Source organism: Oryzias latipes, chromosome 14, assembly GCF_002234675.1.
Source record: "Oryzias latipes chromosome 14, ASM223467v1".
NCBI lineage: Eukaryota > Metazoa > Chordata > Actinopteri > Beloniformes > Adrianichthyidae > Oryzias > Oryzias latipes.
The window spans coordinates 27,253,809-27,265,864 of record NC_019872.2 but is presented as its reverse complement, the minus strand read 5'-3'; the positions used below and the strand labels follow the sequence as shown (position 1 = coordinate 27,265,864).

Below are 12,056 nucleotides of genomic sequence, written 5' to 3'. Positions count from 1 at the left end.
GGCTTTGGCTCACTAAAGCCCATATGCATGCCGCATGGATGTCACAACATGTTGGCAACCGACATGCACCTAACATGCAACCGACATGCCACATGCAACCAACCTTCGGCAGACATGCAGTTGACAAGCAGCAAACATGAAACCAAGATGCATGTAAAATACAGCTGACATGCAGCAGGCATCCAACAGACGTGTAATCAACATGCTACTAACATGCAGCCTAAATATAGATGACATGCATCTGACATGTAGCTAATATGCTGCAGGCATTAAACAGACATGCAGCCAACATGCTGCATGCATTCCCCTAACATGCAGCTGATGTGCAGATAATATGCTGTTGACATCCTGAAAATATGCAACTTACATGCAGCTAATATGCAACCAATGTGCTGCTGGGATGCAGCCGAAATACCGCTAACATGCAGCCAATATGCTGCATGCAGCCAACATGCTGGGATGCAGCCGACATACCGCTAACATGCAGCCAACATGCTGGGATGCAGCCGACATACCGCCAACATGCAGCTAACATGCTGGGATGCAGCCGACATGCTGGGATGCAGCCGAAATACCGCTAACATGCAGCCAATATGCTGCATGCAGCCAACATGCTGGGATGCAGCCGACATACCGCTAACATGCAGCCAACATGCTGGGATGCAGCCGACATACCGCTAACATGCAGCCAACATGCTGGGATGCAGCCAACATACCACTAACCTGCAGCCAACATGCTGGGATGCAGCCGACATGCTGGGATGCAGCCGACATGCTGGGATGCAGCCGACATACCGCTAACATTCAGCCAACATGCTGGGATGCAGCCGACATGCAGCCAACATGCTGGGATGCAGCCGACATACCGCTAACATGCAGCTAACATGCTGGGATGCAGCCGACATGCTGGGATGCAGCCGACATACCGCTAACATGCAGCCAACATGCTGGGATGCAGCCGACATGCAGCTAACATGCTGGGATGCAGCCGACATGCTGGGATGCAGCCGACATACCGCTAACATGCAGCCAACATGCAGCCAACATGCTGGGATGCAGCAGACATGCTGGGATGCAGCCGACATACCGCTAACATGCAGCCAACATGCTGGGATGCAGCCGACATGCTGGGATGCAGCCGACATACCGCTAACATGCAGCCAACATGCTGGGATGCAGCCAACATACCACTAACCTGCAGCCAACATGCTGGGATGCAGCCGACATGCTGGGATGCAGCCGACATGCTGGGATGCAGCCGACATACCGCTAACATTCAGCCAACATGCTGGGATGCAGCCGACATGCAGCCAACATGCTGGGATGCAGCCGACATACCGCTAACATGCAGCTAACATGCTGGGATGCAGCCGACATGCTGGGATGCAGCCGACATACCGCTAACATGCATCCAACATGCTGGGATGCAGCCGACATGCAGCTAACATGCTGGGATGCAGCCGACATGCTGGGATGCAGCCGACATACCGCTAACATGCAGCCAACATGCAGCCAACATGCTGGGATGCAGCAGACATGCTGGGATGCAGCCGACATACCGCTAACATGCAGCCAACATGCTGGGATGCAGCCGACATGCTGGGATGCAGCCGACATACCGCTAACATGCAGCCAACATGCTGGGATGCAGCCAACATACCACTAACCTGCAGCCAACATGCTGGGATGCAGCCGACATGCTGGGATGCAGCCGACATGCTGGGATGCAGCCGACATACCGCTAACATGCAGCCAACATGCTGGGATGCAGCCGACATGCTGGGATGCAGCCAACATACCACTAACCTGCAGCCAACATGCTGGGATGCAGCCGACATACCGCCAACATGCAGCTAATAGTCCACGCTCATGGAAACCCAACTCTCCCCGTCTGCTCTGGATTCTGATTTTTCTTCTGAGACAAATTCCCGTTGGTTTGAAGTTCCCAGACGTCTCTGAAGTGTCTGATGCCTTCACAGTTGTGAAAGGAGGGTCGTCACTGTGACACACAGCTGAGTCCAAAAGACGCATGCTGACATGTTTATCTCCAATGCGCTGGCTTTCAAATGCCCGTAGGCCTGATTTATGCAACACCCTTCACTCGTTCTGCTCTCCTCAAAGCCAGATCTTTATGTAAGAACAAGTCAACACCTGTGGTTCACAGTGGGTCACCTGGACACCTCTCATGCACAGCTCTTGTGGTTCTGCCAAAGTGGATCTGTAATGGAGCATTGAACAAAACAAACACACTTTTAACTGTCTTTTTTTTTTTTTTTTTGCATGTTTGTGTAGATGAAACTTCCTGGTCTGCTCTCTGGGGCTCTCAGGCTGATCCTCTCAACATTTTCCACAGAATATCTTCATCTCCATGGAGATTCTAGTTGACTTTGTGATTGTGTGGATCCTTCATTCTTTGGCTTTTTGTGATATCAGTGACCGATATTTACCTATTAAGTTTGGTTGTTGACTTAAAGTCAGCTTCATTTTTTTCTGTTTTCCCCTACAAACCTCAGCTTTTTGCTGAGCTGTTCTCTCCTCCTGAAGGCATCAAACGTCTGCCAGCAGACAGAACTTAGCAGAACACCCAGCACTGCCATCAAAGGTCTGTGCTACAGGTGACGGTGCAAACTCACAACACGACCGACGTGTTGAAGTTCGTTGCAGACGTTTTGGTGCGTTCTCACTCTTCATGCCGACAAAGTTTTATAGAACGATCTCAGTTTGAAATACTGATAAAAATACGTGTATCTCCCGCTACGGAAAGCAAATTCAACGGGCAAATAGTGATCAACGCAATACTTGTTGTACGTCTGCATTTATATCCAGTGTGTGTATCCATTTACATCCAGTTTCTAGACGTCTTTTTGTTATAATGATGCCGTTTTTAGCCAAATTCAACAACCTTTGTCTTTTTTCTAGGACATAGCTTCTGCAGAGCAGCGGGAGTTCATTAGAAATTACCCTCTGAGTTGCCATGGAGTAAGCCTGCCTCCTCTTCCCCTCCCAGTCGCTGAGAGTTCTCTGTTCACACACTCTCTCGTTAGCTTACAGACCCGACCTAACATTAGCGGTGCAACAAAAATGTTGAGCAATGTTCCAGCCGTCCAGTTCTGATCCAGATTCCAGCTCAGGTGAGGAAAACAAAGACGTTCACGGATCTATTTGTCTGACAGTGGATGCATCAGAATGGAGCAGAGCAGGAAGCCTGTGACCCCGCCCACAAATATGATCTTCTTCTAACGGGATTTTTTCCATCTGCTCCTGATTCACAATGATTCCAGTAAAAAAAAAATCTCAAAAATGCAATTTTAAGCTACATTTTCTTATAAATGTCCTCCTTTGTCAGAAAAATGCCGCAATATGTTAAAAACATAATTTTCCTCAGAGTGGTTCTTTAACTGGGTCTCGCACGCCGAAAACACAGAAACAAAGATTTGAATCGACAGTTTAAATGTTAGATGTAAAATCCTTAACAGGCTTTCATTAAAGGGATCGCTCTCTAATGTTCCGTTCAATTACTTCAAAGAACTTGATGTTTTGTTTTAAAAAGGCAAATGAATTTCAGTTGAACGAAGACAACTACTGTAGACCTGAGTTGGTGTTTGCACAGTCGAACGTTTTGCTCATTCTTCATTTTGCAAAACATGACGTAAAGTAATTTAATAAAAGCATCAAGACTCTTCTGATTTAGCAAAAATACTGCCAACTTTGCTAAAAACATTTGAGGACAAAGAAATGCCCCAAACTTTCTCTACTACTCTCACCTCCTCATTTTCAGAATTGGCCACTGACTGTATATGAGACCTGGACAGATTGACCCCTCCCTTCTTGGGGTTCCAAACAGGAAGTACATGTGGTACCAAGACGCCAAAATCCCATAAACTTGCTCTGATATCTTTTTTTTTAAACATTTTCTTGATAAGACTCCTTTTTGTTATATTTCTTTCTTTTTTTTCTTTTTTTTTAATTATTCAATTTATTGACTGACCAATCGGATGCCGCATTTAAAAGTAGGGGGAGCCTGCTGGCCGCCACGTCTGCTTTCAAGTGGGTAAAGATGCGGCGATTGGCGAGAGCGGTTCCCATAGAAACGTTGCCTCAGACCGACTCGGACCAATCACTGCTAACCATTTTCTGTGATGATGTCACAGCCGCTCAGTCCGGTCCTCTGATACAGTCAGTGGGGGTGGGGTCAGTTCAGAATATCCACGTTCTTTTCTCCTAAAGATTTTCCAACCAGTGATGTCTTTATTAGCTGGAGGAGAGCAGCTCTCAGATATTTGTCTGAAGCTCGGAGCACCCTCCTGCTGTAGAGCGGTTCGGACGCTCTAACCGTGACCGGGCCTCGGGCTTGTGGACTGTGTGACATTTGATCGCTTGCTTTGCTGTCACGGCACACATATGAATAGACTCCGGTTTGCTCTGTGGCACGTGTAATCAGAGGAGACGGACTCGAAGTCGACGATTTCGTGAAGATCTGAGGTCTTGAAGGCGTTCCAGATCAAAACTTGGGAGCCTTTGAAGTCGGAGTCCTAATTATGGTGTTTTATCATGCAGCTTCGCTGCTTTCACCGTTGATTCAAACAATTCAAGACCTTCAAGCTGGAACAGAGATGTGACCTTGCAGAAAAGAAAAGCTCTAATCCTGTGTGCAATAGCATTCAGAAACAGGAATTTAGATGTTTTGGTCGCAGTTCATCACAACAATCAGGGGGATCAAGACAACTTCCAAGCCTGAATGAGAGCTACTGCGGACGTCATCTGTGTTTGAACTCATCTGATTATGGGCTGCAATAACAAAACTCCCTGAAAGTGGACTCAAGCAAAGTTTGTTTGGAATAAAAAGCGAGGAGCTGGTTATCGCAACGCTCCCTGCATCATTCATCTTCATCAGGACGGTGAGTGTTTGACATAAAGAGCTAAAGCCCCACAGTCCTACAATCACATTCAGCTGCATGAATGTGGCTCATTCACAAGTGTTGGCCGTATTCATTTCATCTTTTCTCTTCAGATTAAATCTTTTTCCAAGTTCTACTGTGAAATAAGTGACCAAAGCAGCGCCTTGACACAACATATTGTTTTGACTGCTGGTAAAATCAATCAAGAGGGAGGGGGTTCTTCTTTATTTTTTACTGATTATTCAACGTCCAAGAAGCACAGCTGGAAAACGCCACTTCCCCCAAATCTGCAGACGTCTGGAGTGCATTATGATCGCCTAGTGTCCCCTTTGGTCCCAATCAGGATATTCATGGAGTTTATTCACAGATGAGGCCCACGCCGCTGCTGCTGCTGCTGCTGCTGCTGCTGCCGCTGCTGCTGCTGCTGCTGCTGCTGCTGCTGCCGCTGCTGCTGCTGCTGCTGCTGCTGCTGCCTCGCATTGATCCAGCGTCTCGTCTCCCTGCTCTCCCCCAACTGCAATCAATAGCTTCATGACTTAGTCATTGGATCTGCTGCTCTCTGATTGATTAGGCAACATCCAGCTCAAGCTCTACTGACCGATTACTCTGGAAACGCTTGGCCGCAGAAAGATGTTTCATACTGTCCTTTAAGTTTCTATTATACGTAGGTAAATCCAAAACACGGAACGGTTTGACTGCACATGATTGCTATTATGGGCAGCTTTAAAGCGACTCCCTCTTTGTGGTTAATCTGAGCACAGGGTGGATGGACGTCTCTGGTCAGCCGCCCCTATAGCAGCACAGATTCATTGATTCTGTTGAATGGAGTCTTGATTATCATGGTTTTCATCAGCAACGACCCTACGACACACAGCCCCCCCCCCCCCCCCCCCATCAGTCATTATGGTTCAGTAAAATCTGGACAAGCTTGTCTTCCTATGTTTCTCAAATAGAAATAAACTTACTAGCCTTGTGGGTTGTGACAAACAGCAGCCGTATAACATTCAAAGCAGACAGCAGCAGTGGATGCAGTTTATTTTTGTCAGACAGTATTCGAGCTGTGAACGTTTGTTCGGTCAGAGAACAGGTTTATCTCCAAAACTCATTTTAACCTTTTAGCATCAGACGTGTCGCCAGCGACGCCTAAATAACACGCTTTACAACATACCATTATTCTTTGCCTATTTACTGGATTAATGTAACTCAGCTGATTATGAAGCAGATAAAAGAATCTTTTTTTTATATCAGTTTTGTATTACGGCACAAAGCCGCTGTTCTCTGGGACAGAATCCTCTGTTTTACTCTGTTTGGGTAAGTGGTCGAAGAGTTTTGGGAGCTGAAAGAAGCTCCAGTGTTTCCGGTTGTTTTAACTGGCCAGGACTCTGCTGAAAAAACACATTTCGCGTGTTGCTAGTTTTTTGGGGGTTTAAGATTTCCCTACAAAATTTATTTTAACAGAATAATGGAAATATATTTTATTATTGATTAGGGCTGCACGATATGAGGAAAACCTGCGATATGCGATATTACTGATCAATATTGTGATGACGATAGAACAAAAACAACAAAAACATTTCCATTTCACTGCAAAAGTTTAATTTAAATAATAGTCAAAGTACCTTCAATTATTCTCCAAATGACCCTCGTCTAAGTAGGAGGGCAACATCTTGTTGGCCATCCGATTGGTCAACATCGTGAAGGGCTCCATCTGATTGGCCAAATGCATAAAGGGATTTATTCAATTAATTAAATAGTACAAGTTGCCATAAGATTGTTTTAGCACATTCAAGGTTTACCATTTATTGCGATTTTCGCTGACCTTTGCGATATGGGTATTGCACAGCTTGAAATCACGATAACGATAAATTTGCGATTAATTGTGCAGGCCTATTATTGATACATTTTTGTCAAACTATTTGACCTGGGGTTTCCAGTTATATAACTGTAGATTTAGAGCATTTCAGCTGCTCTGATTTGATTCACCCACTGGCAGTGGAGGGAACATCGGCCTCTGTTTACCCTCGAAAAACGACCTGCTTTGATTTAAACTGACTCACTGTCCCCGTGGCTCAAGCCTCGCTTTGTTTACCCCTGAACTCCAAATCTACCTTCACTTGTGGGGAAGATGGAGGCAGCAGTGAAGCCCGTTCACTCCACAAACATGTTTTCCTTTAAGCCTGGACCGAAATGACCCAAGGGCCTCCAACCATCTGGCCTGACCCAGTTAACCTAGACCGGGAGGTAGCGGGCCGGTTTCAGGCACCCAGCCTCCTCAGCTGTTTGGCAGCGTGTCGCAATCAGATGGATGAACTCGATCTCTAAAGATCTCAGCACGATATTTGAGCTGCAGTGAGAAAAAATGAAAAGATTGTGGCTTTATGACGATGATGGAAAGGAAGAAGGCTGACTGACAGCATTATGAGCACATTGACAATATAGGAAAAAATATAATTTTCTGTTTAACTCTTTTATTAATTACTCATTTGAACCGACAGTCGGTTTTTGGTTTTATATCAGGATTTATAACCCAAAAATACAGAAAAAATCACAAACAAGCATAATTCTTTTACTAATTCTGATTCATTGTGTATTTATTTTAATTAAGTTTCTGAAGTGCTGTCTGCCTAATTCACCCCTAATGTTCCCTTTTCAAGTTTCTTCAGATCAGCAACTTTATTTGATTGAATCTTCATTCTCTGTCAAATGTTTGTGGCTGGTTTTAACTTAGACTTTGTCATGAAGATGGAAACATCAAACTGGATGCTAACTTTACTGCATCCGACTTTATATAAAGCATTGATCTCCAAACTTGGCGGTCCGAGCTGCTGCTTAAAGTCATGTGAAGCGTCAAGACAAACGGATGTGGTGAACAGTATCTGGTAGTTTTACAAAATAAAACTTCCTGCAGGATTAGAGAAGAAACAAAACATAAATAATCGAAGTTAGTCTCTGCATTTTTCTGTCTCTCTGTGGTTGCGGTTTGGGATGTTGGGGACCACTGCTTTTAACAATCTAGTTTTCTGATTTGTTGCATGATTTACAAACAAAAAAATCCTTTTCAGTCAAAAAGCAGAACCCAGAGAAACAGAAGTTTTCTTCTGTGCCATTGAACTGCAGCCCAGCTTTTACCTTCCTTGCGCTCCAGAAGCTGATCTGTTTTTCTTCTGAGGAACTGCAGGTTCTCAACATAGACACGGCGCTCAGAGAGCCTCATTAAGCCAAACGCCGCCGCCGCCACGCAGGTTCTTCCCTTGGAGAAGGTAAAAAGCAGAAAAGCCCATCTGAAGACGGCGCTCGTCTTCTGCTGCCTCCTCTGTGAGCGGCGGCTGGAGAACGAAGAGCTTTTCTCATCGTCCACAGAAACGATCCGATTCTCCAACCGTTTTTGTTTGTGGGAGTGACATGGAATCGTAGCTGTTTTTATCTTTTTTTGTGTGTTTTTCATGCTAATTTTTTAAAAACTACCAAAGCAAAGACCCACAAACAGGCTGGGCGCTAACCTCGTCTGCTGAGGAAAACTAGAAGATGATAGACGTCTGCGTGGTAGACGTGATCCGTGTCCGTTTTGTTTCGTTGCTCGTCTTCATCAGTCTGTTTTGTTCTTGCCATGTTCTGCCAACCACCCGACCTTACCTACTTTTTTACGTTTTTATAAATGCATTACCCTTTCATGGAATGAGTAACATTCCGTATTTAAATATTTTTCTTTTTAATGTGAAAAAAAAGGTCAAAATTGCAACAAACAAGAAGGCAGTGACGTCTTTTTGGAAAGGCAAGTTTATTTGTGTAGCATAATTTGTACACAAAGTACTTCAAAGTGCTTCACAAAACAAGAAAATGCACTAAAATCACAATAAATAACAGTGCAAGGATTAAAAACATACATAATCAGTACAAAATGTACTTAGAAGAGAAAATAAAATAAGCAGAGGTGTCGATAAGGACCCTTCAGTTAAATACAGCATGAAAGCTTTCCAGCTTAAACCTGTATTGAACTCATAAAAGCGAAGGTGTTTTTGATTTTAAGACCCATGACGATGAAAAAAAGTCCTTTCTGTGTTTTTTATACGTTTTTGTGGACGCAAGACAAATATTAAGAAAAGTAAGCTAAACATTGCATTTCTGAGTATTTCTTTTTTCAAATCGTTGTGGATTAGGAGCAGATGAAAAATTGATCGTATTTGTGACGGAGAAAATACTTCCTGCTCCGCTCCATTCTGATCATCCACCTGCAGACAAATAGATCCGTAAACGTCTTTGTTTGAGCTGGAATCTGGATCTAAACTGTTCGGCCGGATAGATCTGATATTGATCACCGTTTTTGTTTTACCGCCAAGGTTTGGTAAGGTGTGAGGGGCTGTAAGCTAGTGGAAGAGAGAGTGAACAAAGGGATGATGGGAAATCAAAGAAGGCTTACTCCCGCCCACAACTCAGAGGTGAATTTCGGATGAACTTCTGCCGCTCTGCAGAAACCATGTTCTAGAAAACGACAGACGTTTGTTAATTTAGGCTATATCATGGTTGAAAGACCTCTGAAAACGCTTTGAAAACAGATCTAAAGATGATCCCAGTGAGACTTTGCATTTAAATCAAGGTTTTCATGGATTCAGAGAGGAGCATTAGGTCTGATCTGGTCGTGTTTGGAAACATTCTTGGTCTTCATTTTTCAGGTTTGCTCAGCTTGCAGGAAAAATGCAGACTCTGTGGTTCCTGCTGTGATCGGATCCCAGACGTGTCTGCAGAGTGGATCAAACGGATCCAGCTGGTGGAGTGGATCCCCTCATGCTCTTTGTGTGTTGTCCGTCTGCTAATGCTGGTTTCATTGTTTCTCAGGAGCTGCTGGAGAAGTTCATGGAGGGTAACGTCGGCCTGGATGAGTTCCTGGACTCCTTCCAAAGCTCCAGGAAGACTTACCACATCCGACGGGCTCAGGTCGAGAAAATGCAGGAGGCGACCCGCGCCAGGAAGCAGCCGTGCAGGAGCAAGAGAGCAGAGGAGGTCCCGGAGGTCAAGAGGGACTCGGAGCCGCCTCAGGAGCCTCAGAGGCCCAATGGCTTCATAGCACAGGGACCTCTTAGGGTGTTCCAGGTACGCTACGGGCTCACGCCCGCCATCCTCCTCCCACACTACCCCGTTTCCCCTCCCGCCTCAGCGCCCCCAAGTAGCAGCTCTCCTGCCGAGCCGCAAGCGGGACAGACCCACATCCTCAGCCCCGGCAACCCCCTCCCGGGACACGGCCAGCCGGTCGGCCTCAGGGTCATCGGGCAGCTGCCGGGGGGCTGGCGGGCCAATGGACGGCCGGTGAGAGTTCAGCAGCTTTACAGGCCGAACCCTCAGCAGCCCGAACCACCGTACCGATAGAGGAGGGGCAGCCCGGCGCTGACCTCCGACGGTCACAATCACGCCAGAGAGGACGTCCACGGAGCCAGGAGGCTTCCTTTCTGTTCTTCATCACAACTGGAAGAGGAAGACGAGCAGAGCAGCGGGGAGGAGCTGCAACCGTCATTTTTTTTATCACTTCCATTCAGACGGCACAAAGAAAAACCCAAATCCCTCCGCCTCCTGGTGTTTTGAACCGGAGGCGTCCCGGTGTCACACCGCGCTCTCCTTCAACAGCTCTCCGCGGTGGATTGGATCCCAAACGAGCGCCGCCGCCGATCAGAAGCAGAGATGTCTATTTTAGTATATTTTCTAGTTCCCACAGACGGATGTGGAACACAGGCGGAGGAAGAGGACGCTCTTGTGCTGCGGAAAACGACGCAGCGCTGCTCTGGACGACCGCCAAAGTGTCGCGCCGCTCATGCGGAGCAGCTTCGGTCCTCCTCCGATCCGCTAACGGAGCAGGTGGTATTTATTCCCCGACTTTAACTTAATGTTGCCCGCTGCGTGTTGGAGGAACAGTCCATGACTCAAAGCCCACCCGCCTTTCCCATTAACAGCGCTGCAGTTCGCCTGTCGACTCGCCTAAATCCTAAACGGCGTTTTGTTTTACTGGCGCTCCGGCTTCTCCCTCAGACGGACCAGCAGGGGGCGGGGGATTTAAATCTGTCTGAGTCAGAGCCCAACAGGGGCAGGTTCAGGTTAGCACCCCCCCCCCCCGCAGACGTCAAAGATTATGGCGCTGGGTTGTAAAGACTCTGCTCTTCCACCTTCATTCCTTCATGAATAACTCATAAGTGCATGCTTACTACAGCTCAACAGAGTACATGAAAATGCCTTTTACGGGCCGGTGCCTGATTGCTTTGAGTCAAGCCACGTCTGCTTTACTTCAAAACAACAACGCGAAAATTATTTAAAGCCATGCAAGTGAGGAATCGAAAATCTTGAAGAATCGGATTTAAAAAATGTATATATATGCAGATAAACTCTAAGGCTTCTATTCGCCGCTTCATAGACGTTCTTGTTTCTTTAACGGCCGTTCGTGGTCGTTTCCAGTCTTTTCTATGTTGAGTCGCTCTTTTCTGCGTTTATCTTTTTTTTTCCGGTCGTCTCGTCTTCCTGTTGGATTTATATTCAAATAACAAAACTGTGGTTCGATGCAACCAGGCACCGGCTCCCAACATGCAGTTCGGTGTCCACTCAGGGTCTAAATGCAGCGCCGCCTCGCCTCATGAGCACAGACGGAGGCTGACCCGGCCTCTGTGGGCGTCACGTCTGACGGGACGTGTGTGTGTGTGTGGGGGGGGGGGTCTCACTGCCAAAACACTGAATGCATTCATGCTCCATTCATAAGCTCGCTGTTCTGTTGTGTCAAATGTCTGCTCATTTTTCCCACAACGGGGGGTTTAAGTGGAACTTTCATTAGTAACAATGAGGAAAATCCGCATTTCATGCAACTGAAAAACCAATTTCTCATCTGGAAATTACAAAGGTTGCTTTAAGGAAACTGGATATTCTATTTTGGTGTTTTGTTTTTAACCCAGGTGGTACCCAGAGCTAAGGAGCTGAAATGAAGCAGGAAAACGTTTGCTTTTTATGAATGGATCGTTCTGAGCCCAGATCGGTCGTGACCACAGATCCTCCCACTCTTACCCCACTAGATTTCCCCAAGAGGCGTCCCCAACACTGGGCGGGGGCGCTTGTTGTCGTGTTCTTGAATTTTCTGAATCTTCCATCCTCATGCCTGAGGATTCCTGTGCGACTGTGTTCAAAACATTG

General features: G+C 46.3%; 1 protein-coding gene across 2 annotated transcripts in view; it reads left to right on the top strand.

The window, feature by feature from the left end:
- Nucleotides 1-12,056, top strand: part of LOC105355693 (vacuolar protein sorting-associated protein 37D) — a 40,413-nt gene that overhangs the window by 24,355 nt on the left and 4,002 nt on the right. Inside the window, exon 4 of one of the 2 annotated variants that reach the window (XM_020709156.2) lies at nt 9,732-9,986. In XM_020709156.2, coding sequence (XP_020564815.1) covers nt 9,732-9,986 — 255 coding nt within the window. Of the gene's footprint in view, nt 1-9,731; nt 11,790-12,056 lie in introns of those variants that run through there. The other variant, XM_011483956.3, reaches the window with a different exon arrangement.